This window comes from Podarcis bocagei (genome assembly GCF_964188305.1).
Source record: "Podarcis bocagei genome assembly, chromosome: 8".
NCBI classification, from domain to species: Eukaryota; Metazoa; Chordata; class Lepidosauria; order Squamata; family Lacertidae; genus Podarcis; species Podarcis bocagei.
The window spans coordinates 68,899,772-68,925,460 of NC_138133.1; the positions used below are offsets into that span (position 1 = coordinate 68,899,772).

Genomic DNA, 25,689 nt, shown 5'->3' on the forward strand with positions numbered 1-25,689 from the left:
GCAAGAAATGATATGCAAGAGAACTGGATTTTCTTCCAGGCTATGTGTTTAAGAAAGTTCTTTGGTTAAAGCAGGAAAGAATAGCCAAATAATTTTATACCAAACCTATTTGTGATTGTAAAGAAGTCAGGTCTGTTTCAGTCATCATTTCAAAGTTGCCAACTGATTTTTAATCTATATACTATAAAGGAAGTGACCGACTTCAGTGTTAACAAGCTGTAATTGCAAGCCTCTCACTTGAACAGCTTGAACCATGAGGTTTTACAGAAAATAGTCCACGATCCAAAGAACATCTTAGAATCATGTCATGGGGCTAGTGTTAGCCTACTGTGATTTTTAAACTTGAATAACTAGTACCATGCCATATTACAAAATGCTTTTGAAACACTCCTCCATTAAAAAAAGAAGAGTTTAACGTGCAACATAGGAAGCTTCTGTTAGTAAGACAGGTCTAACCTTAATGGGGTCACTGTAATTGTCCCAAATCCTGTGTGGCATAAAATGATTTTGAGGCCGGCTTTTCATTTCCTTGATTTCCTTGGAGATTTTAGTTTTCATATTAATACATTGGACTGACAGTCCAACTATTAAGGTAATACGGCTGCTTCAACAGGAAGATTCATGACATATCATGGCTTTAGTAATAAAAAGCACCTGAGCATATTTACAACGATGCTTGAGGATGCCCAGCAACAGGAGCGTGTGTCCGTGAAGTGGACACGTCCTGTAGCAGCTATAGTTAAGCCTTATCTCTCTATCTTCCCTAAATGCTTTTGAATTCAAGGGGTTAAGCTAGTAAAGTCACTTATCTCAACACATGACAAGGAAGAATTTGCCACAGTTCCCTAGCTACTAGCATAGCTTTCATCACCTTCTCTATAGAGACTGCCATGAAGTGAAAGGATGGAGAAAATGCACTGAAGCAATCTAATAAGTAAACTATCAACTTGACATTTTTCAGCGATTGAAAACTTTTTCACGTAGCAATTCATTCAGACAGAGAAACTGTAGAATCCCTCTGATTTAAGGCCCATCTGGTTATGCTCAAAGTTTTAAAGCTATTCTATCAACATAAAAAAAATTCCAAGTTGTATACTACTTTTCTTCGCCAAACTATCCATTTTTAAGCCACAAATATTTTCCCAGTACTTTTAGATTTTATCTAAAAAGTATATTTTAACAGTATTTTAAATAGTTTTTTAAAACAATAACAATTTATCTTGATAGATGACATGCTGTGTTTTTTCATTTTATTTTAATTAGCCATTGTGAAACCAAATTCCCCTTTGTTTTATTCCTTTGAATACTGTTTAATTACAGTTATCATGCCAGATATCTTAAAGGTTATTTTACCAATACAGTTTCATTTAACATAAGCCATATGGAATCAATAGTGCTGTTTCCTAAAGTAAATGCTTGGAAAATCTTACATTCATATGTTAAGAGTGCACATCCTTTCCTCATTAGTTGGAAAGTACAGGGATTTTGGCACAGGTTCTGTGTGGAAGCATTGTGCAGCTTTTATATGGATTTTGTTTTTAGCCTTTGATGACACTGTTTAGAATAGGAAGTATCTAATAAGTAAAGCATTTTGTCTAATGTGCTGCCAGTGTGTTTAATATATGCCTGGAGGTCTGAAACATTATCTTCTCCACTGCAGTAATATGCATTTAATTCTCTGAAAGCAGAAGGTCGAACTTTTAAAAGGGACTCAAAGTACATTTTCAACTAAAATAATTTAAAACACATGTGATAGGGGACCTGAGTAATGTACAGTTGGTTTTTATGGTTTAATCATGATCATGTTAATGCACACCAGTAGCTAATTAAAGAAAACTTTTATTGTTCGTTTTAAATGGGTTATGTAAAGAGTAAGTGAACTGATATAAATGCAGCTCAACGATAAACGTTGCCATTACATTTGCTATCAGGAAGCTGATATTGGTGATTTTGACATCTTTAAAATATTGGCCCATTTCTTCCATAACAAAGCATGGAACGTTTTTAGAGTTCTTGCATTTGGAATTGTTCACCAGTATAAAAGGATATTCCATTTGATGCCCAGATTTATTGCCAAGCTTGCCTTTTAAAGTTAATAGCTGCAAATCCCAACTCAGTAACTGGCTAAGTGACATATAACGATATATATCCTCCCAGAGATCATCCCTAGCAGATCTGTGTGTCTTGCCATAGCCCTTAAGGTCTGCTGGATATACTTTCCTGGAGGCATTGCCTGTGTGCCAAGTCAGAACATCAAAAGGTGATAATGCTAGTGTACTATCTAGCTATGCAACTCCCTCCCCGCAGAAGTCTGTTTAATTCCAAGGCTGGCTGCTTTCTAGAGACAGTACTGGCCTGTTGTGACTAGTGATTGATGGCTTTATCAAGCTTTTCTTTATTTCTATATTGCTTTATTGGGGGTTTTTTGGGGGGGATTTTATGGTTTGGTTTAATATATTCTACTTTTTTGTGCAACAGCTTGCACTTCTGGATTCGCAAGATTAAAAAAATGTATACAGTGCTTCAATACAATTCTTACTAATTTATTATTGAGACACATATTCAAACCAATGTTCTATTTTGCATAATATTTTGAAAAATAAGGCTGCTGTTCTGTTTTATACAATACTTTTTTTAGAAGCAAAAACCATGCGACAATGCGTTAATAGAAAATGCCTGTTCGAGATAGAACCAGGGATTTGGGCATTAAAAAGCAGGGTGGGGAATCATGCTTCTCTGTCATTAATTGATAATACCTGCTGTATACTGTGCAGTATCAGTACAGGACTCACCACTCCTACTCAGTTCAGCCTGCGTCTAATATAAAGACTTTTCCAGCCTTCTTCAAAAGCCGTTGCAGGATATTTAAATATCATGGGTTTCTCAGGGTTACGGTAATCAGTGCAGAAGTTTAAGAAATAGGTATTGAATTCAAGTTGGAAAATCTGTAACTAGAAAACAAAAATTTATAGTATTAATGTTTCTCTTTGCAAAGCTATGCTTCAGTAAATTGATAGGTCTAAGGAAATAGTTGCTTCCTTTGGCTCATAAAAAGTCACTATGTGGACACATTTCAGTGGGAATTTTTTCTTATGTATTTTATGCTGAACATCTTCTAAGTGGACCATATTGCCTTTTCTTTAGCAACAGGCCTATTGGGAAGACAGTGGCATTAGTCCCAATTCTTTGCTTAACCACTCTACAGTTCTTGTGGTACACAGCAATGCATTGAGTGGGAACAAAGTCAGCAGGACTTGTTTGTCGTCATGACTTCAACACACAACATCCTGTTAGCGACCAAGATGGTTTAAAGATGTGAAAGGCAAACAAGTGGCTTGCTGAAGGAACTGGTCATATTTTCTCTACAGCAGGGGTGACTAAACTTTTTCAGGCTGAGGACCATACTGAATCATGCTCAACTCTCTCCTCCTGGGGCCAAACAGGGTGTGACAGAAATGTATAAGTGGGCATAGAATCATAAAATGGTGGAGCTGGAAGGAACCTTGCGGGTCATCTAGTCCAAACTGCAATGCAGGAATCTCAACATGTGGCCCCCTCCAATCTACTTTGAAACCATACTGGACCCTTCATGGCCTTGCAAATGTGCTAGCAGTACAGCCAGTGTTAATTTTGTTAAGAATGAGTTTTCAGGGGTGGGGCTCAGAAAAGTCTTTTGGCTCCACAGAATCACGGCTGCGGGGCGGGGAGGCTATGAAGCAGTCAGTAACAAATATTGTTTTATTTTTATTTATTTTGATAATAATTGACAAATTTGGAAGCTTTGGGGATGACAAAAAAATCTTTTGGCATCACAACAGGGGCTTATAGCAGCAATTGAGTTATAGAAGTTCTAATAATATTTTTTTTAAGAAAAGGAAGAATTTTGTGGGTCATCATGGTGTCAGCAGATCAGTAATCCAGCCAGCAATTTTAAATACTATATACTACTGGTAAGCCAGGTGCCCCCCCCATCTTATATTTGTGCAGCTGGTTCTTCCTGCCTAAGTGTAGAACCTTTTACTGTATTTCTGGTTTTTATGGAAGCCGCCCAGAGTGGCTGGGGAGGCCCAGCCAGATGGGCGGGGTATAAATAATAAATTATTATTATTATTATTATTATTACCTTTGTCCCTATTGAAATTCATTCTATTAGTTTGGGCCCAGTTTTCCAATCTGTTAAGATCATCATGAATCCTGATTCTGTCTTCTGTGGTAATAACTGCCCCTTCTAGTTTGATGTCCTCTGCAAATTTGATGAGCATCCCCTCAATACCTTCACCCAGGTCTGTTATTTAAATATAATCAATTATTTCAAAGGCAGCTGATCAGTTAAAACATCTTTAATTGGCTGACACACTATCTTTTGAATTCCTAAATGGTCTGAAAAACAAATTAGTCTGAACGTAGGAAACATGTATTCCTCCTGCCTCATCTTTCACTAGCATGTCATTAAATATGAGTCACCATTTCTCTGGAACAGACACCTGCTGAGTTTTCATGAGTGATTCCTATTTTAAAAGTTAACTTGGCAAGTTTCTTTTTTTATAGAATTCTCTCTCTCTTGACCTCATGTTTATATAGCAATTGTTTTATGTTGTGAAATGGAAATTCTTAGGATATGACTATTTTAAGTTAATATGCTATTTTTCTTCCCAGGTTTCCAAGCAGGAACAGAAAAAAATGGATATGCCTGATGGAGGCATGACTGAAACATCTTCACGTTACAGTGGAGCCCAAGACAGTGGCATTGGCAGTGACAGTGTTAAAATCAGAATAGTCCAAATAGAACAACACAGTGGTACCAGCCATCACCGCATTGCCCGTCCTTCTCGGCAGTCTTCTATCGTGAAGAACCTGAACTTCATTCCCTTTGATATTTTTATTACAGCAAGCCGAATATCCTTCATGACTTACTCATGTGCCACTTTACCTAAATCAAAATCGATGGAGGATCAGAAAGATGGAGAGAAAGCAGCCAAAACTTCATTAAACCTTCCTGAAGCAAACTTGAGAGTTGAGCACGATTTCAAGAAGCCCAGCGGAGCAGGCATTTCATCTGTAACAGCAGATGACCTCTTGAATGCTAACAGTTCACTGCCTTCTGGGAAAAAAGCAGGTCTTCTATCTCTTGAAAGTCTTCATGCTTCCACAAGATCATCCGCTAGGCAAGCCTTGGGCATAACTATCGTTCGACAGCCTGGTCGCAGGGGAACTAGTGACTTGCAGTTAGAACCATTTTTGCACCTTGTTGTATCCCAACCTTCTTTGATCTTAAGCTGTCATCACAGAAAGCAAAGAGTGGAAATATCTGTGTTTGATGCGGTCCTTAAAGGTGTAGCTTCAGACTACAAGTGCACAGGTAAGACTATTTAATGTCTGGCAGAATAATAATTCTTTTGTTCATAGATTACCTTGATGTACAATGGACAGCTTTCCTTCATGATCACATAATCTGGCCTCTGCTCAAGTTCAGAAACATTTTTTAAAAAAATCTTAAGAAAGCAGTACTGTATAGCTAAACATTTTAGTTTGAAGTGTTTTCCCCTTTTCTCGCACAAACCAGTACATGAATGTCATTGTTGTTTAGTCGTTTAGTCGTGTCCGACTCTTCGTGACCCCATGGATCAGAGTACACCAGGCACTCCTGTCTTCCACTGCCTCCCGCATATTGGTCAAACTCATGCTGGTAACTTCGAGAACACTGTCCAACCATCTTGTCCTCTGTCATCCCCTTCTCCTTGTGCCCTCAATCTTTCCCAACATCAGCGTCTTTTCCAGGGAGTCTTTTCTTCTCATGAGGTGGCCAAAGTATTGGAGCCTCAGCTTCAGGATCTGTCCTTCAAGTTAGCGCTCAGGGCTGATTTCCTTAAGAATGGATAGGTTTGATCTTCTTGCAGTCCATGGGACTCTCAAGAGTCTCCCCCAGCACCATAATTCAAAAGCATCAATTCTTTGGTGATCAGCCTTCTTTATGGTGCAGCTCTCACTTCCATACATCACTACTGGGAAAACCATAGCTTTAACTATGTCATTATTAACCTTTAAAACATCTAAATTGCTCCATATAAAATGGAGTGCTTGCTATGGAGCAGTACTGTTGTTCCTATGACATCTGTCTTTTAAGCAGTACTGCCTTAAGTGTACTGCCTTTGTAAGTGCTGCTTTAAAAACCTTTGGGCCCATGAAAAGCCTTCTAGTCGGCTTATCAGATCCAAGTATTAAAGGGAATCTGGATCTGCTGGTTTTTCTCTGGGGAGCTCTGCTTGAGCAATGCACATTTTGCTGGGGTTCCCCAATGATTTTTAAAAAGATATGATTGCATATCGGTGTTGTTTTGAAGGGTCTGTTCCATGCTGCTATCTCAGCCCCATTTTCACTCCTGAAAATGTCATGTCAGCCACTTGTCCACTTAGTAGCATCAGGGTTTTGATTTCAAAGGGTGATATGAATACTGCACAGACATTTGTGGGGAAGTGGCCACAACTAAGAGGACCTTTGCACAGAAGGGAAGGACCATACAGGAACTATCAACCACCCTGCTGCCTGGGACCCTTAGAAGGAGCTGCTACCTAAGGATTTTCTCCTGCTCCCTGAGATCGGGCAGGGGGTGGTGGTGGGGAGATCCCTTGCCTTTTTGGCAGAAACCTGAGTGCGTTTGAATGTTACTGGTTTTCAAAATGTATTAGAATTTTGTATTTGTGTGGCATCCTTTCTGAGCCACTTTGGCAGCCTTTTTAGGTGGCACTTAAATAGGCAAGAACAAAAGATCTCAGGTTCCATCTCCAACCTAAAACACTGGAGAGTCAGCCAGCATAGACAATACTAGGCTAGATGGACTAGCTAGCTTCCTAGCTTATTGTGGCTGATCATGTACAGTAGTAAGGACTACCATATTGGTATGTATGTGTATCATTTGCAGAAAAGGATGAAAAGGAAACGAGCTGAAACAGAATGATTTTCTACTTTAGTCCATTGCCAGTAACAAGCATTAAATAGGAAAGAAAATACCAATCTTCTTGCTGACAAAACTGACAAATAGCAGAATTCTGATCCGAGATACTGCTTCTCTATCACTCCAAAATATGGATATTCATATTTGAAATTGTTGGCCTAGATTTACTTTAACTTCTTCAGCATGTGATGGCTTAAGATTAACAGCAGCAATCCTTCTCCTCTTGCCAAACTTTGGGCAATCCATTTCATTTTCAGAAAAGAAATACATTGTTAGATTTAGATGTAATACACCACATTTTTATTCTCCAAATTTCTGCCTAAAGATATTAACAAGTTTGTTAAATGTTTTGAGCAAAAAGGAGAGTAAAATCATAGTGAGAATAAATGCCATCTGTACTAAAGCTGTATGTAGAATAAAATACTGAAGAAACTGAACTGATCCCTTGGCCGGGATCCAAAGAGCTACTTTAGATGTACCCAGCAAGTGCAAAGTTTTCACCTTGCCTCTAAAATCCCCTCTCTTTTTGTGTAGTTTAGATTTTGAACATGTGGGCAGGGCCTGTGTGCTGTATTAGTGTATAGCACTAAGTATCTTTTTAATACTTTTATAAGGAATAAATGGTGATGACAACAATGGGGACCATACACACTTTTCTTTCTCTCTTCTGAGATGTAACAGGAACATTTTAAAGCAGCATCACTAGTATATGTAATAGCACGTGCTCCTCAGATGGGTCTAGTGTATGGTCATCAGGCAGGTAATTTTCCCTGTTTGCAGGACTTTACTGGCATCTAGAATCTAGATTAATCAATAAATTGAATGCTTCAGCCATGAACTATTCCATTTTGGAATACTTTCTCTTCACGAAAGTTTCTGAATTCTGAGTTCCACTGTAAAGAGGACTAATGGTAATTCTAGCAACCAGACACAGACACTTAGTTATCGTGCTACTGTTTGGCCACTTGCTCGAATGGTGTCAGCTTTGTATCTAGTCCATCTGCCCATTGCCATCTCTCTCCTCTTTGTGCCCGTGTCTGTGGTGCCTCTTAACTATTTAAACCTATAAACAAACAACCAGATTTAAATAAATTAAGGTATTTTATCAAGTAACCAGCATTGCATCAAAGCCGTTCTTGTGGTGGCTTATTTAGCGGTATTTCATTGGCTTTATTTTCAAAACTTCAACCCTTAAAGCACAGACTACTAAGAAAAATAAATGTGGCTTTATTTTGACCAAACAAAGCAATGGTGTGGCTCCAATAAGTTTTAATTGTCTCATAATTGTCAGGGTTTGTGGTCAAAACTCACTATTCCATCACTCCTGAGGAATGTGGTCATCCTATCGTGTCAGCGTCAGCGTTTGGCAGTTAAAAAAAAAAAATTAGATTTGCCACACACATCTCAGGGATATTTGGCATGTATTATTTATTACCAGAAAATATGTCATTGAGAACTGTGCATGACATTGTTTAAATCATTTAATTCAGTTAGTAACATTAATATTCAAGCCAATTCCTGCAGCTCGGGTCTGATGGATCATCTGTTAGTACTTTGTGGGGGAAAGTGGTATCTTCTAAAGAAAATGTAGGGTTCTGAAAGAGGAAAATTAGTGTGTGTGTGTATCTCTAGTTTGTGGGCAGAGCTGCACTGAAGCTGAAGACAGCAAGGAAGCTCCTCATATGGAAGTGTGATAATACATACACCACAGATGTTCTATAAAGAAGCCGTTGCAGCTTGTTCCTGATCTGGTGTGATAGGTTGGGACACTGGAGGAGGAAGTTACTATTTCTTTCTCTCTGCTAATATGATAGGAAATGCTACTTTTCTCCACTGTCAATTTATTCCTAATCTCTGCTTCTTAATTCTGTCGTACTAATAATGCATCAGCATGTCTTCCTGCCTTTATGAGTGCTAATATCCCCCCCCCTTAAGAATCTGAATGACTTTTGTCAAAAGCTTTTTGAAAGTTTAAATATAAAATACCTACTTATTCATAGACTGCACCAGCTGCATAGAAAGCTGCCTTATATCAGGTTGGACTTCTCCCATCTGCCCCAGTTTTGTCTACTCTGACTGGCAGTGTATCTCTCCCAGCGGTGAACTTTCATGAAATCTGCTACCTGATCTTGTTAACTTAGGTGTGACTGGGATCTTCTGTATACAGAACATGAGCTGTACCATTAAGATGCCATTCCTCCTCTGTATTACATTTTGAATTTTTTGATACAACAATTCTAAGTGGTTGGTGAGGCAAGACTTCCCTGTGCTGAAATCACAGCACATCAACATGTTCTATAATTCTAGTTTAATCATGCTTTTCACTAGTTTATCCATGATTCATTAGGATGATGGTTTTGATATAACACAGATCATCAGGTTATTCAGATTATGTGCCCTCCCAGTAATCTTTTTCTTTATCACAAAATTGTGAAGCATATTCCATTAGAAAATAAATGGAATATGTTTCTCAGACAGAATCAGTGAACGTATGCAATTTCTCCTTCAGACATAGTTCGTTAATTATCCATTTTAGCAATCTCCAAATTTTTAATAGGGATTGACAGGTCTAATGGATACCCTCCTTTAATTAATGTTACATCTGCTGTATTCTATAGGGTTGTGGGGGTTTTGTGGTGTGTTTTTTTTACAAAAATGCAATTTTTTGATTGATCCAGGACAAAGTGTCACCTTTCAGAAATTCTCCCAGGAAATCAATTCTGCCTTTGAAATCCCAATAATGTCTGGGGAAATCTGGGTGTATGGCAGCCCTATTTTAAGGCAGTACTGCTTAAAAGAAAGATGCCCTAAGAACAATTGTACTGCTCCACAGCAAGCACTCCATTTTACATGGAGCAATTCAGATGTTTTAAAGGTTAAGAACAACATGCATGTACTGTTATGAAACATACATTTGTTGAAAAACCAGTAGTTTGAATTATTTAAGAACTCTCAGGTGAATATTAATGAGTTGTTATTTTTTAATTTGTCAGTTAAACAGATACACTTGATTTTATAGGTACACACACAGAGAGAATAAGAATTTGAATTTAAGGGCTCATAAAAAGTAACCTAGCATAATGGGATTGCAGTACGACAAATTTAATTCTCTAGTACTATCTATAGTATCTGATGATCAATTCTAATCTCATTGACACCTTTAAAAAGGCAAAAGTAGTTGATGTTTTATATACTATTTCTGGATTTTAAAGTTTTCAATGCAATACTGTTTTACATATGCATTTTTGTTTTTTCTTTGCTTTGTGATCTATTCTGATGAAAATTGTATACGAATATTGGAAATAAATAAAATGAACTTGAAGGGTTGATTTTACAAAACAAAACACCCAATCTTGGTGCTGAAGGGCATTCTATGCAGAAAATGCCTTTAAGCTATCCAGTATTGTATTCTTTTGTAATTACCAGTGGAGCAGGAAGTAATTTTAAGTGAAAGAAAAGGAAGAGCTTATTGTAAAATATATAGTGCAAGCTTGCACAGTGTTGTAAAATCAAGACCTGAATATTGATCAAATAATGATATTGAAAAACTGACAGAGGAATGTGCTAACTTTTAGTTTAACCTTTGACTTCCCATGTAGAACTGAAGTCACAATTACTTGGTTTCAGTATGTTATTTGAAATTACACAAGGTTCAATATCTGCCAGGTTATATAGCAATCCTGTGATTAAGTCAAGAAATGCATTCCAAAACAGACTTTTATATGTCCGTACCACACTGCCATATGTTGACTATAAGCAAAAGTATGAAACTACCGTACTTGAAAAGAAAGCACCGCATCCTATTTGTTAATAAAGCTATTGGTAACATATTTAAATTATCTGACTATCAGGGAGCAGTATTCTCTGCAAGCTTCACTATAGAACAAAAGAGGATTAAGGGTCATGGTGGTAATGCAGTGTGGGATTAAGCCAGAATGAAACAATTTTGTGGCTAAAATTCTTAAAGCGGTTCTTTTTAATGCTTAAGCACTGCAGCTACTTAAGAACAGAAAACAAAACACCCAATAGAAATATTATAACAAAGACTGTGGGTTGCCATAGATTTTAAAAGTTTTACGCAGTGCTGATTTCTCATATACATTGTCCAGGACATGAAGAAAGACAGAGAACTGAAAAGTACCAAATGTGAACTTTTAGTCACAATTGGGAATATTAAGGATTGAGCAAAGGGGTTTCATTAAAGAGGGCCAAGAGGAAAAGCTACTGAAGTTAACTTCAAAAGCCTAGTAGTAAAAGGGGATTGCAATGTCAGTGAAACTGCAAACTGTATCAAATAACCCATAAGTAGAACCACTCTACTGCATTTCCAAACATGTGGTTTTCTGATCTCTAAGGCTTGTTTATAGTTTATTCCTTTTCTTATTTGCTTGCTTTTACTTTTGTGCTTATCGTTTGAAAAGAATGCTACAAAATTTTGAATGCATTGCTAATAGAGTTAGAAATTAGATCATAGACCTATTTTGAATGCACGGTTAATAGGCACCTATTAGTTACACTGAACTTAACTGTTTATACATGGCACCTTTAAACATTTGTTGGTAGTATCTGATGATATGCAGCCATTTCTATAATTATCATATTATAGTATTTATATGAGATATATGTGTACACTGTGGCCTGGTTTGAAAGACAAAGTAAGCCAAACCATGGTTTACCAGGGCTGGTTGAATGTGTGGGCTCAAAGACAGACCCCATACCTCTGGTTTAGTTCTCTCCTCCCTAACCATGAGTTGTTGTAAAGGTTTGTTCTTGGCTACAGTTTGTGGTTGGTGAGTAGATACCATAATCACAAGCCTGGTTTGGACACTTGGTGTTGCACTGGAGCAGAAAGGACCAGGGAGGAGAAAAGCAGTTGTGAGTTCCTTTCCAGGAGGCCACCACTTCTCACTCTCCCATCAACCTGCAATTTTCCTTACTGTGTCACATGAACCAGGACTTTTTCTATATAAACTAGATGGTATATGAGCCATCCATAGATATTTAAAAGCTATGAATGCACATTACTTCCCTTCACTACTTTATTACATTGTTGGCTGTCGTATTAGCAACATGTCATAACCAGACTCTTCTCACTGTGGTAGACCCTGGAAAAACTCTCCCAGAAACTCTGGACTATTGCAAGACATGGTTACAGACAGTGGCAGGGGAAATTGATGCTAAAAGCGGCATCCCACCTCCTCTCATCTCATTGCAGATTAAAGACTTCCTCAATGGACCAGGTAAGCATACCGTTATTATTACTCTTGCAAAGCAAGAGGCGCAAGCAACAGTTAGGCAAGGTTCAAAGTCCCCCTCTTTCTCTTAACCGTTAGCGTTCACTGGGTAACCAAGTCCGTGCTTCCCAGTTTTGTGTCCGATTGTGGGCTTTTTGTCCATCAGTTTTCCCAAGGATTGCTGTTTGTTCCAATTCTGCAGTAAACAGCGAGTTTTCCCAGAGAAAGCAGCAGGAGGAGAGGAAAAAAGCCCCACTCAGACATGGACATGGAAATCACAGACCTGTGCTCGGAAAGCAGATTGCAAAAGGAAACCTAGATAAGCCCTTAGTGTAGTTTTTGAAAAAATGGTATCAGTAGTAATTCACAGTAAACAGGTATGGTACCCTCAGCCAGGAGTTGATCTGGGCTGTTTGAAAACCCACATGCATGGAGCAAGTTTCAAATGACCTAAACAAAATAATCTAGGTGGCACTCCACACATAGGGCAACATGACCATATAAATAGTCAATAAAGAGAGTAAATACATCCCTACAGATGCTGGTATTTAAGTTGTGTGCCATTCTATAAATATGTGGACTGATTTTTTTAAGGTACCCCTGCCCGTACGGGCCAGTCTTGACAGACTCTAGGGTTGTGCGCTCATCTCACTCTAGAGGCCGGGAGCCAGCGCTGTCCGCAGACACTTCCGGGTCACGTGGCCAGCGTGACAAAGCTGCTCCGGCGAACTGGCACCAGAGCAGCACACGGAACGCCGTTTACCTTCCCGCTAGAAAGCGGTACCTATTTATCTACTTGCACTTAATTGTGCTTTCAAACTGCTAGGTGGGCAGGAGCTGGGACTGAACGACGGGAGCTCACCCCGCCGCGGGGATTCAAACCACCGACCATGTGATCGGCAAGTCCTAGGCGCTGAGGTTTTACCCACAGTGCCACCTGCGTCCCTCAATGTGGGACTGATGGTTTATGTTAAATGTGGACTGATGGTTTAGGTTAAATAATTCCTTAAAATTATATAACAACTATAAATATTCCAAGATGTATACATTTATTAATGATTACCGTAGGGACAACTAAACTAAATTTGTTTTACAGCACTTTTATTTCAACTCTTACAAATGCTAGCAAACTCTTACAAATGCTAGCAAAATAAATTCCAATTATCTCAAAATTTATAGAGTGAATAAATGTCAAGCTGTACTGTGTTTTTCCATTCATTTGTAAAATACTTAGGAGAAAATTATTCAAGATTCCAGTTTTTATGCTGTAGGCTAGCATGTAACTCACTTTATGTGACATTTTATACTAATAAATGCAAATGTGTCTAGGAAAGATTTGCCTCCTTAAATTTACATTACCTGTTTGTAGTGAGAGAGAGAACTTCCCTGAGGTCTCCTTCCCCCTCCCCCTCTCTCTCCACACCTATACTAAGTACATTTGCACACACTGAGAAGGGACTTGCATGCTGCTAGGTTAATGTATGAGAGAGAGAGAGAAAGAAGGAGGCCTCAGTCACCAAACTGTAGTTTATTTTTAAACAAACATCCTTAAATTTAGCACATCCACAAGTGTTGTCCTTTTGTACATGAGCTGGTAGCTTTTAAAGTTCTACTTTAACATGCACCATGTTGTTCTCTATTTGCAGACTAATAGTTGTGAACTGCATTTGAAAAGATGCAAAGTTATATTAAGCCCTTGTTGGTCAGCTAATTGTTACTGGCCACAATGGCGATTATCATATTGTTTTATTACCTCACTGTTCTTTCTAATAGATAACTTAATATTTTTCAAAGATGAAAACATCAAATTTGGGAATGTTTTGGCTTCCCGGCATACTTTATCCCAGTCTTTGTGAAAATATATTACAAAAACTCTCAGCAATTCATAAAGTTTAATATACCTAATAGTTACTAATTCCAAGTCTAAGAAAAATGCAAGCTTTCTTCTGCCAAAATGCACGCCCTTGTTGTTTTCTTGGAATGACCTGTATGTATGAAATTATTAAGTTCATCAAATTTTAGCTGTATGAGTTATTTTTACGTACAACATTTTATCCAGTCAAATTAAGGAATATGGTAGACTCTGTTTTGTCTTTCAGCAAAGAGGCTGCAAGAGGTTTGTTTGTCTAGGTTTCCCCCTCCCCCACTTCTGTTGGTCGCATGTTGTGATGAATAACATACCTCTCACCATACATAAAAAAGCACTTTGTAGGGTTCCCTCCCCCTTTACCTCCAAAGGCAACAATTGTACCCATTAGCAAGGTCAGTGGTTTGGAGAAACCTGGAAAATAGCAGCTACCAGAAACCCACTACAATAATATCTCCAGCAGGTGATAGATTAGTTGGAACAAATTGGAACCATTGCACTTCGACAATCCTGGTTTCTTTCAAGCTGTTTTAAAATGTCGTCATTTTAATACACAGCCTCAGCCCTGCGGAACAGTCCACAGCAGGTTAATTTGAATCGTATGATGTGTCACTGCCCTCAGTTGACATGAGCTCCATTCCATGTGTGAAGCCATAATAAATCCATTCCCAACCGAGGCAAATTCCCTGTGAGAAGGTGAACTAATCCAGGCCTCACACTGGCATGTTAGCCCTCCATAATTGAAAGCAGGGCCACCTGTTCCCAGCACAGTTAGCCTATAGAGAGAGAATTAGCATTAGATCAGATACTTACTATATTGAAAAATCATTCATATTTTTGCGAGTTCAGCTGTGGGCTGCTTAGCATGACATCATATATAAACCTAGGAATGTGCCCACTTGATCCCAGTTTAACAGTTTTGTTAACCATGGTGTTGGTTAACTTTGAAATGAGAATTTTTTGATTTAATGAGAGCTGACATGTGAGAAGGGGAACTGACCGGGGTGCAGACTTTTCTAATTAACTTAGGGTCATTTGCAAAAACACTCGAACACTCCAGTAGGGTTTTTTTTCATTGCTTTGTTACAAATAGGTTTTTGAAATAGTGACGTAATTGGATAGCTGCATTTCTTAATAGAATGAAGAAAACTGTGCCAGATAGTAAATATTCATTAACACAGGTATGGTTTTAGTTGTTGCAAAGCATAGTTCTAGGAAATGCTTCAAACAGCAAGAAATTGCACCTTCTCCATCCAGATGAGATATCACAATCTTCATAGTCTTGCTTTTGTTTTCATCAAGTGTCTCTCTTCACACCCCAAAAGCTCTTGAGCTTTTAGGTTTTCACTTTTTGGATAGATTAATTTCATGGAACTTTGAAGTGTCAGGCATAGCCCTACTGGCTTTAGCCCAAACATAGCAGAGTTTTCCTGCACAGCGAGGAAGCTAGTTGCGGCGGTAATGACTAGTCAGCTAGACTCAGAATAACTATTTACAGGATTTATTAAAAAAGGAAAAAATAAAACCAGCAGAGTTTCTGCATACAAAACAAAGCAAAAAAATCCTATCTTTCTTTCTCTCTCTCATAACCATACACAGCACTTCTAACTCCTAACACACCTCACATCAAACTGTGCTAGCAATCCCTAGATAACAGAGTTGAGTGCTGCTCGTTAACCAATCAGAGTGAGTAGTTTCTAGGTCAAGCAGACCTGGGCTTTCTGCCAAGAGTAAATTGACACCAGCTTGAGTTAATTGGTGAAGCTAGAATCTGCAAGTTTCCCACGAGAACCAATTAACAGAAACTGAACACCCCCTCACAGATTCTGCTGAACAATTAACACCAAATACACCTATGTAGGAGATCATTTTTCCAGCAAACCTAAACCCTTGCACATTCGCTTGTTCTTTATCTTTGCCAATGGTTTAGTTAATACATCTGCTACATTTTCTTCACTTGATACATAAGTACAGGTGATTACATTGTCTTGTACACAGCAACGTACATTTTGGTATTTTACAGAGATATGTTTGGAACGCGATTTGAAACCCTCTGTTTTACTTAAGGTTATACAAGCTTGATTATCAATGTAAACTTGTACCGGTTCTCCACAATTTACATTTAAATCTGCTAACAAATGCTTGAAATAAATCACCTCGTTGCACAATTCACTCAATGCGGCGTACTCTGATTCCGTTGATGACACACTTACAACGTCTTGCTTGCGTGACCGCCAGCTGATTAAAGCTCCACCGACCATTATGACTAGTCCTGTGACAGATTTTCTATCTGGCAAATTTCCCCAGTCACTATCACAGTAGCAACTCAACATTTCATCCTCGGAAGAATTTAATTGTAACATATAGCCAATTGTCTGTTTGAGATACCTCAGAACTTGTTTTACCCCTTTCCAGGCATTTAGTGTGGGTTTTGAGACCAATCTACTTAATATGCCTACTGCATAGCTAATATCAGGTCTGGACCACTGTGCTAGATACAATAAACTTCCAATTACAGAGTGATATACATCAGGATGTTCAAATTCAGGACTCTCATCTATGTGAAGTGTTTTTATGAAACCTGGATCCATAGGCACCGCTGCCCCTTTGCAATCCTGCATCCTGTATGTAGTCAGTAGTTGTTTAACTTTGTTCTGCTGACTAATTAGGCAGCTGCCATCTTGGGCCCAGCACACTTCCAACCCTAGATATGTCCTAACCGGGCCTGAGTCTTTTGTACACCCACCTGCAGCCTACAATCTTTGCCCCCTCAGGCGCTGCTACTGGTGTAAAGACCTTGTGCTCATTCAGAGAGGACATCTCTTCCTCCATTGCCTGTTTCCAGAGCTCTGCCTCCTCTTTTGGTAACTTTAACACCTCCTGAAAACTCTTGGGTTCTGCAATTACACTAAACACATTTGCAGTATCAGGAGAAAAACGCACCGGAGGCACTCCTTTGTTTTGTCTTTTAGATCTTCTGGGAGAAAATTTTTCTTCTGACCCACTTTCCTCCTCAGAACTACGACCTCTCTTTTGTTGCTTAGCAACTGGGCTCTGGCTAACTCCACTTTCTTGAGAGCTCTTATCTGAACTTTCCTCCCCCTCAGACTCTGATTCTCTGTGTCTACCTTCAGAGTCATGGAGCTCCTGAGAAGGTTCAAACCAAACCTCAGTATTGGCATGTAGTCTCTCCCAGCCACTATGTTCACAAAAACTGGCATTCCTGGAGATCACAATGCCATTTGTCCCTTCAGCAAAACGGAAACCTTTTCCCAGCTCCTGGTAACCCACAAACACTAGCTGTTTGGTCTTAGGATCTCCCTTCTTTCTCATTTGTTTCGGAATTAATACCCAGGCTTTCGATCCAAACACATGCAAATGGTCAATTTTAGGTTTTTTCTGAAACAATTTGAAATACGGGGTTGTACCTATTGTTTGATGAAAGAGCCTATTTTGGAGATAACACGCGGTGAGCATGCTCTCCCCCAATAAGACATGGGCAAATCAGCATCATCAAGCATGGCAAACATCATATCTTGTAAAGATCTGTTTTTTCGCTCTGCAACGCCATTCTCCTCTGGGGAAAAAACGTTCGTTTTCCTATGCCCAATGCCACGCTTTTGTAACCAATCTCTAAAGGCATTTGACATAAATTCGCCACCTCTGTCCGTCTGAATCCTTTTGAGTTTAACAGACAGAAATCTTTCCACAGATGCCACCCAGCCTTTAAACTTAGTGAACACGTCACCCTTATTCTTCATGGGAAAAAACCCAGGAGTAACGCGTGGCGTCATCCACAATTGTTAGTGAAAAACGCGATCCACCCCTGCTTACAGCAAATGGACCAATTACGTCCATGTGAACCAGCTGTAGCGGTGACTCACTAACTCTGTCACTTCTGGGGTAAGAGACTCTGTGGGTTTTAACCTTTTTACACACATTACAATCAAGGTACTTGTTACAACTCTTTAAATTACCCCCATCAGCCAATTCAGACATTTTTAGTACACTTTTCCAGCAAGCATGCCCCATTTTCCTATGCAATAAGTGCACACAGTTGTCATGTATAGCTTTGTTATTCACTGCAGGCTGAGATTTACTGACTACTGCTGCAACTTGAGATCCTGCTTTAAGCCAAAACAAGCCTCCCTCTGACTTAGCAGTGCCTAAAATCTCACCAGCCTTCTTAATAATGCAACTGTCTCCTTCAAAATACACTTTAAACCCAGCTTTTAGCAAACAATCTACAGACATCAGATTGCTCCTTAATGACGGCACACAAAGTACATTTTGCAGGCATTCACGAAGACAAGGAACAAAAACTGCACCCCCCGAAATCACTTCGGAAGTACTTCCGTCTGCTAGAGCCACCTGGCTGCGCTGTGCTGAGTTCTTGGAAACAAACAATTCATCTGAATTCACGATGTGGCGAGACGCTCCCGAATCGACCACCCAGACCGCTTGTTTCTCATCAGCAATCTTGACCTCGCCGGTCACCAGCTGAGCCGACTGTTTTCGTTTGAAGAATTTCCTTTTACGCTGCTGCTGCTGCTGATCTCGTCTCTGCTCCTGCACCGGCAACTGAGACTTGACCAACTCCGGACATTGTTGTTTTAGATGCGCTGAAGACCCACATCGGAAACAACGCCTAACAGCAAACGCTGACTCCTCACCAGTACGTTGCTTTTGCTTCACCTCTGGCACGGCATGAGAACTCCTTCCAAACCGCCCGCCAGTAGAAGTCTCTGCAGCCACCGACCTTTCTTGCCTCTTCTGCCATTCTTCAATCAAACGCCCAGTAACGTAACTGACTGATAAATCATGCTCCTGTATGCCTTCTAGAGACAAAACTAGATTATCCCAGCTTTCCGGGAGAGAACTCAAAATAATAGCCACCTTCTCCTGCTGGTCTAGTGCACAGTCTCTTTCCTGTAGCGCAGAAAACTTTAACTGTAAACTGTGTAGGTGTTCCTGCATTGTAACCCCAGGCTGTAACGTTGCCTTGTACAATGCCTTGCGAATGAACAGCTTGGAAACCGCTGTCTCACGCACATGGAGTTCTTTAAGTGCTTGCCACACACCTCTAGCTGTCTTGATTCCCCTCACATACGGCAACTGGGAATCTTCCAGCCCCAAGACAATTGTGGCCCTTGCTCTTTGGTCTTTATCAAGGTCTTCATCATCAGGCTTCGCAGGAAACTTACTCACCACTTGCCAGAGACGATCCCTCTGCAGCACTGCCTGCATGCGTTCCGACCACAGCAAGTAATTGGAGTCATTCAGACGCTCAAAAGCCATCTGAACTGGTTGTGAGGCCATCTTGAGAGCGATGTCCCTGGAACCTGGAACCAGCTACTCACGACCACCGAGAGAGAAAACAGGAACCACAGCACCCAGCACTCACACGCTGCAGCTGTTGTCCTTGTATCCGCTGCGTCACCAGCTCACCACGGTCAGGAACCAGCCAGAGAACAACAACTTCTGGAACTACTGGAACCAACGCCGTTGATGCTGACACCACCGCAACTCAGGCTGGCAGCACAATGCCCATAACCTCATGGAACTTTGAAGTGTCAGGCATAGCCCTACTGGCTTTAGCCCAAACATAGCAGAGTTTTCCTGCACAGCGAGGAAGCTAGTTGCGGCGGTAATGACTAGTCAGCTAGACTCAGAATAACTATTTACAGGATTTATTAAAAAAGGAAAAAATAAAACCAGCAGAGTTTCTGCATACAAAACAAAGCAAAAAAATCCTATCTTTCTTTCTCTCTCTCATAACCATACACAGCACTTCTAACTCCTAACACACCTCACATCAAACTGTGCTAGCAATCCCTAGATAACAGAGTTGAGTGCTGCTCGTTAACCAATCAGAGTGAGTAGTTTCTAGGTCAAGCAGACCTGGGCTTTCTGCCAAGAGTAAATTGACACCAGCTTGAGTTAATTGGTGAAGCTAGAATCTGCAAGTTTCCCACGAGAACCAATTAACAGAAACTGAACATAATTGCTGCTGAATTATGGATGATGGTCTTAATTGTATTCCTTGGGTGTTTCAGTTGGTGAACTGGAGGGCTTTTGATCCAGTGGATGACTCAGCTGACAGAGGGAAAGGGAGATAGTTTTCACCAATTCATACTCCACAACTACAGCTACCTTAGCCCCCAGAATATCTATCCAAGAAGGAGCAAATCATGATTGTAATGGATCATGATTGTGATGGTACATACTGCTTTTTCCATATGTACTTGCAAAGTAGGATAGTGAAAATACCAACAGTGGGAAGCAAAAAGAACGAGTTTCTGTCCTCTTCTGTTCCCTTCCTCCTCTGCCATTCTGATAGATTCCACAGTGACCTGGATATGCTAAACTAAATCATGGCTAATAATGAACCTCTGGTGTAAAGTGGTATATAAATTATATTCAATAAATAAATGAACACATGAGTGTACAGCTTCCTGAAGAGGAGTTAGAGGCTGCTTCACTCTCCTCTGGTAATTTTGCTGCTGCACCATGCTGAACGTAGACACTGCTTGCCTTAGCATGTCATCAAAGCCAAGGCTTGTGGTTTAGCTCTCTCCAGATTAAGCACATGCTACAACCAAGCCCTACGGTTTATGGCTTGAGGTTGGTCTGGGAGAGCTAAACCCTGGTCTGGGGGACTCTTAAGTGAAACTATGGATTAACTCAGTGCAGCACAGCTGCAAAAAGATCTCAATCTCCTTTCCCTGAGCCTGCATCATGCTAAGCAATGATTTGGCTTAGTGCAGTGTTTCTCAGACTTGGGTCCCCAGCTGTTGTTGGACTACAACTCCCGTCATTCCTAGCTAGCAGGACAGTGGTCAGGGATGGTGGGAGCTGTAGTCCAACAATAGCTGGGGACCCAAGTTTGAGAAATACTGAATTTGAGAAATATTTGAGAAATACTGACATGACTTGAACAATGGAGGAAGCTGAACTAAAATGCACAGAGAAATTATTTTAATGAATGGGAGCATCAAGAGCTGGACAATTAAAGTAGAAATTCAGGGCATGGAGAAGAATAATGGCCAAGAAAAGAAATGAAATAAAAGTATAGGATAGGTCGTTGGTTCATTGTATCATTATTCCGGCATCATGTATAAGCAATAGGAAAGGCTGGGCAAGATTGTTAGCTTTAACATTTGGATCAAGAAGAAAAGGAGAAAAGAGGCAAGCTTTTCACATTACACACTTTTAAAGATATCGTTAAGGAACATACCTCTCAGATAGCATCAGGTGAACAACTAGAACGACCTCCCTACAGACACTACATTGGAAGCAAGTTCAGTTGGCATCAGATAAACTTCCAAGTATGCATGTTCCAGTTCCAATTTGGCAAAAAGATTAAGAAGAACTGAGATTTTGAATTCAATAGTTAAATGGGAATAATGTCTACAATCCAGTAAGGAGCATGAGCACACTGAAGATTTTCAGCAGTCCCTCAGGAAAGCTTAAAAGGGTGTTTGGCAGTTTAGTAACATGAACTTCCAGAAAGGAAACCTTTGGTCCAGACTGTGGTCCAGTTCACACATAAAGTTAAACTAAACCATGGCTAAGTGTGACTATGGGAGCGTGTTCCTAGGAAAAACTTGTGCTGTGATGCTTTTCTGGTCCTGTTGTTGCCATGTTACCTAGGACTAAGGCATAGTTTGGTTTAGCATTACAGCTGAGCTCAGGTTCATGGTTCCTCTCCCCCCCCCCACAAGCCGTACATCAAGAACCAACTTTGGCTAAAGCTCATGGGTTGTTTGAAGCAGGTGTGGGGAACCCTTGGCTCTGCAAATGTAGCTGAACTACAACTCCAGTCAGCCCCAGCAAGCATGTCCAATGGCCAGGAATGACAAGAGTTGTTGTTCATCACCATCTGGAGGGCCAAAGCTTCTCCACACTTTGTCTAAAGTGAAACAATCCATGAACTCAGGTTTAGATGTACAGTGGTACCTCAGGTTACATATGCTTCAGGTTACAGACTCCGCTAACCCAGAAATAGTGCTTCGGGTTAAGAACTTTGCTTCAGGATGAGAACAGAAATCGTGCTCCGGCGGCGCGGCGGCAGCAGGAGGCCCCACTATCTAAAGTGGTGCTTCAGGTTAAGAACAGTTTCAGGTTAAGAACGGACCTCCGGAACGAATTAAGTACTGTAATGCAAAGCCAAGCCATGGCTTACCTCTGGGTAGCAGGACTGCAGCAGGACTGGAGGAGAAGCAGCATAACCACAATTTTTCCTTTGCATAGTTTTACTTTAAGGATTCCCAACACTTTTACTACATAATCCCTCCCCCCATCTGCAAAACAATGTTCTTCTCATTATGTGTTTTGTTAAAACATTTGCTGGAAGGGCTGCACTTTGAATATTTATGAAATTATAAATGCAATTAGCCAAGAACAGATTGCTGAAGAATTTGGGTTGTATTCAACTATGTTTTACTCAGAGTAGGTTCATTGAAATTAATAAACATGATGAAGTGAAGTCCACTAATTAATTAACTTTGAAGTAGGAAGCCAGGTTATTACCTTCTTTGAAAAGCAGTTGGATTGAACTTTCATTTTACAGTAAATTAAGTAATTGTTTGAGGATGCATAATTTTTATAGGGGGGGAAATGGTTAAGACAAATTTCTCTCTCCACCCCTACTTTCCTATTTGTCCCACAGCGGAGATAAATGTGGATATATCAAAGCCTCTGAAAGCAAATTTGAGCTTTGTCAAGTTGGATCAAATAAAGCAATTTCTGAAAAAGATCAGAAGCAAAAGTGATGATGAGACTCAGGAGGAAAATGCTTCAGCAGCTGATAGCCTTCCAAAGAAGGATGACACATTAACATCCCAGTGTTACAAAAGCCAGATTTCTGACTCTGAAGACCATGGTGATGGAGGACAAAAGGCATCCCAAGAAAACTTATGGATGGGCATTTCCTTTTGTCAGAAGGTTTCTATCCACACCACTCAGATTGTCATTTCTATGGAAACTCGTCCAGATCCTAGGAAACCCTGCCTATTAACATCTTTATCAAATCTCAGTGGAAATTTGAGTGTCAAAGCTAGCTCGAAGAGCAAAGGTAAGAACATTTTAAGTCATACTTGTTTATCACAGTGGTATCATGAGAACGCTGAGATAGAAGCAACTTGAATTAGACACAAGGCACTGGTAGTACCAGTGGATTGACATGACTGTCTGTTGCTCCCATTTCCAGTACTTAAATGCAAGAGATCTCTAGAAACAATTTTATTCCATGGCTCACCTGTGGTTTATGCAATTTTGCTTAGATTTGATCCCTGAAAACAGAACTTTAATTCTGCTTATTATTTAATTTGCATGTCAGAATATGTGTATGGTTTAGTTACATTGAGGAAACTGCTAAAATAATTTAAAATAATATATGTGCTTGAAACGGAAATAATGCAACACTTATAATATGCTTTGGACTCTGAACTAGAATACAATTTGTTTATATTGATTAATTTGCAAGCTATCAACTTGAGTAAAGCATTGGCTCCATAAGATGCAATAGCATATAAAAGTACCAAATGATTTATTGAATATGCTCCTGCATTATATGTGTATGAATGACACCCATGACTGTGTTCTAAGAAACTTTGTGGTATCTACTATGTGCTCAGAGGATCAGTACAATTCGCCATCATAGGCCCAGTTCAGATAAACCAAGGTTTAGAACATGTGATCTTGTGCCTCCCCTCTTGCACATATTAATTGTTACCACCACCACCTTTCTACCTAGGCTTGGCATTAGTTGTTAGTACTAACCCAGTGCAAAAATTAACCAGATAATTTAAGTGAGTTTCTGGATCAGTTCAGACAAAATGTGAAACCATAGTTTAGCATTTCAAGAACAATAGGAGAATTTCAATGTTGAATAAATCAGTTTCTTGTGGTGCCCAGACACAGGAAACCATAATCTATTCTACCTGTGGTTATTTAAACCAACTAGTTCAAATCCACTAGCTGTAGTTTCAGAGCCTGAATTATTCAGACTAACCACAGCTAAAATAAACATGTGTTCCCCCAGATTCAGATATAATGGTAAACTGTGGTTAATTCAAAACTAAACGTGGAAGCTTTCAATTGTTCCCCTTGATGCATAAAGAGAAGAATGAAGAGATGAACATGTATGCCTGAGGCTCACTGCAGGATGTTCTCACAATGTTAAGCCATGAGGGCTGGGGAATTTGTGACCCTCCAGAGGTTGTTAGACTCCATCTCTCAACAGTCAGTACTGCCAATCATCAGATTTGATGATAGTTTTTATCTGGAAGGCCTCACTTCCTTCATTCTAGCGTTACACGATTACACATGAATTGGGCTTATGAGTGTACTAGGTTTCATTCTGATCTGGTTCACTGATGTCAAATATACAAGAGTGAGTGTGGAGTGCTTTGAGGAGTGTGCACAATTCTGTGGTCTTTCCCTTTTTCCTGTGACCTGGTTTTCCTAGAGCCTAGTGAGTGGCATGTGAATATCACCCAACAGAATTTGAGACATCTGTCCCGTTTGTTCAATAAAACAATGGACTATGATTGCCATTATGGGAACAACTCTAGACAAACCTTGAGCTCATAACACTCCGCTGCCACTTCTCCTATTGTGGCACAGCCACAAAGAGAAGATCAGAGAGCTTTGGCTTCCAATTTTGACTAATAGCAGCTTGTCATTTTGTCCAAACCAGGACAAACTATGGTTGATCTTAATCATAGTTTATTAAGGCAAGCTGGCTGTGTAAGCAAAGGTTTGGTGTTGACTTGTTTATATAAAACACAGATAAGACAAATATAAACCATAGCTGTTAAGTCCGAACAACTGTAGAACATTTGGTCTTTTATTGAAATATTGGAAGCGTACTGAACCGGGGATGAAATACTACTTAGCATATACTAACTAAATCAATATGCCATAGATTTATTTTTTTAAAAAATTATAATTCAACCATCCTTTGGGGGGGCATGGAATCCATGATGAAATTATGAAATCAAGTTCCAAATTTTCTCCACTAATTCTATTAATTATTGGAAGAACACAAAGCTCAACTGAAAAGCATGGATCATAAGTGGTTTATCATTCAGTGTTTGGCTTTAGTGCTATTTTTTAATGCTATGTTGGGGAATCTCATAATAAAAGTCATTTAAATTGTACATTTTCCTCACTGGATATTGGCCAGGTTTTAGTGAGTTGGCATAAGTAGCTTAAGAGATAAAGATAGCGATTTGTAGCTGAGAAATATAAGTTCCAGGCCAAGCGAGGTGATTTATAGCTTTTTCATCAGGAATCTTCCTTCTCGGGCCAATAAATCTTAGCACTTTTTATTGTTTTAAAAGTTAAAAATGAAAAATTTAAGGTTCATAGAACATGAAAGACTGTGGAAGTGCTAGAGGCCAAAATAATTTTTATCCATTAATAAACTGCTGTACAGACAAGAGGAGCTAAGGCATTCCCACCCTTTTCTAGTTGTGTCTCAATTGTAGCATGAAAGACCACCGGCAGGAAAGAATACACGGCATTCTTAACATATTTACGTACTTATGAGCCCATCTTGTCAGTTCCGATTGTCCTTTTCAAACGCTTTCCCTCGGCTTCTCTTGCGTTATTGCTCGTCTGGTATGTTT

At 39.7% G+C, this 25,689-nt stretch overlaps 1 protein-coding gene across 6 annotated transcripts in view; it reads left to right on the plus strand.

Annotated features, from left to right (window-relative positions):
* VPS13B (vacuolar protein sorting 13 homolog B) overlaps positions 1-25,689 on the plus strand; it is a 368,719-nt gene that overhangs the window by 240,658 nt on the left and 102,372 nt on the right. For all 6 annotated transcript variants that reach the window (XR_014010614.1, XM_081204225.1, XM_081204222.1 and 3 more), the window contains exons 34-36: positions 4,657-5,359; positions 12,055-12,192; positions 22,725-23,129. Coding sequence is in view for 5 of the 6 variants with exons in the window: in XM_081204225.1 (XP_081060351.1) it covers positions 4,657-5,359; positions 12,055-12,192; positions 22,725-23,129 (1,246 nt within the window). In the remaining variant the exon portion in view is untranslated. The remainder of the gene's footprint in view (positions 1-4,656; positions 5,360-12,054; positions 12,193-22,724; positions 23,130-25,689) is intronic.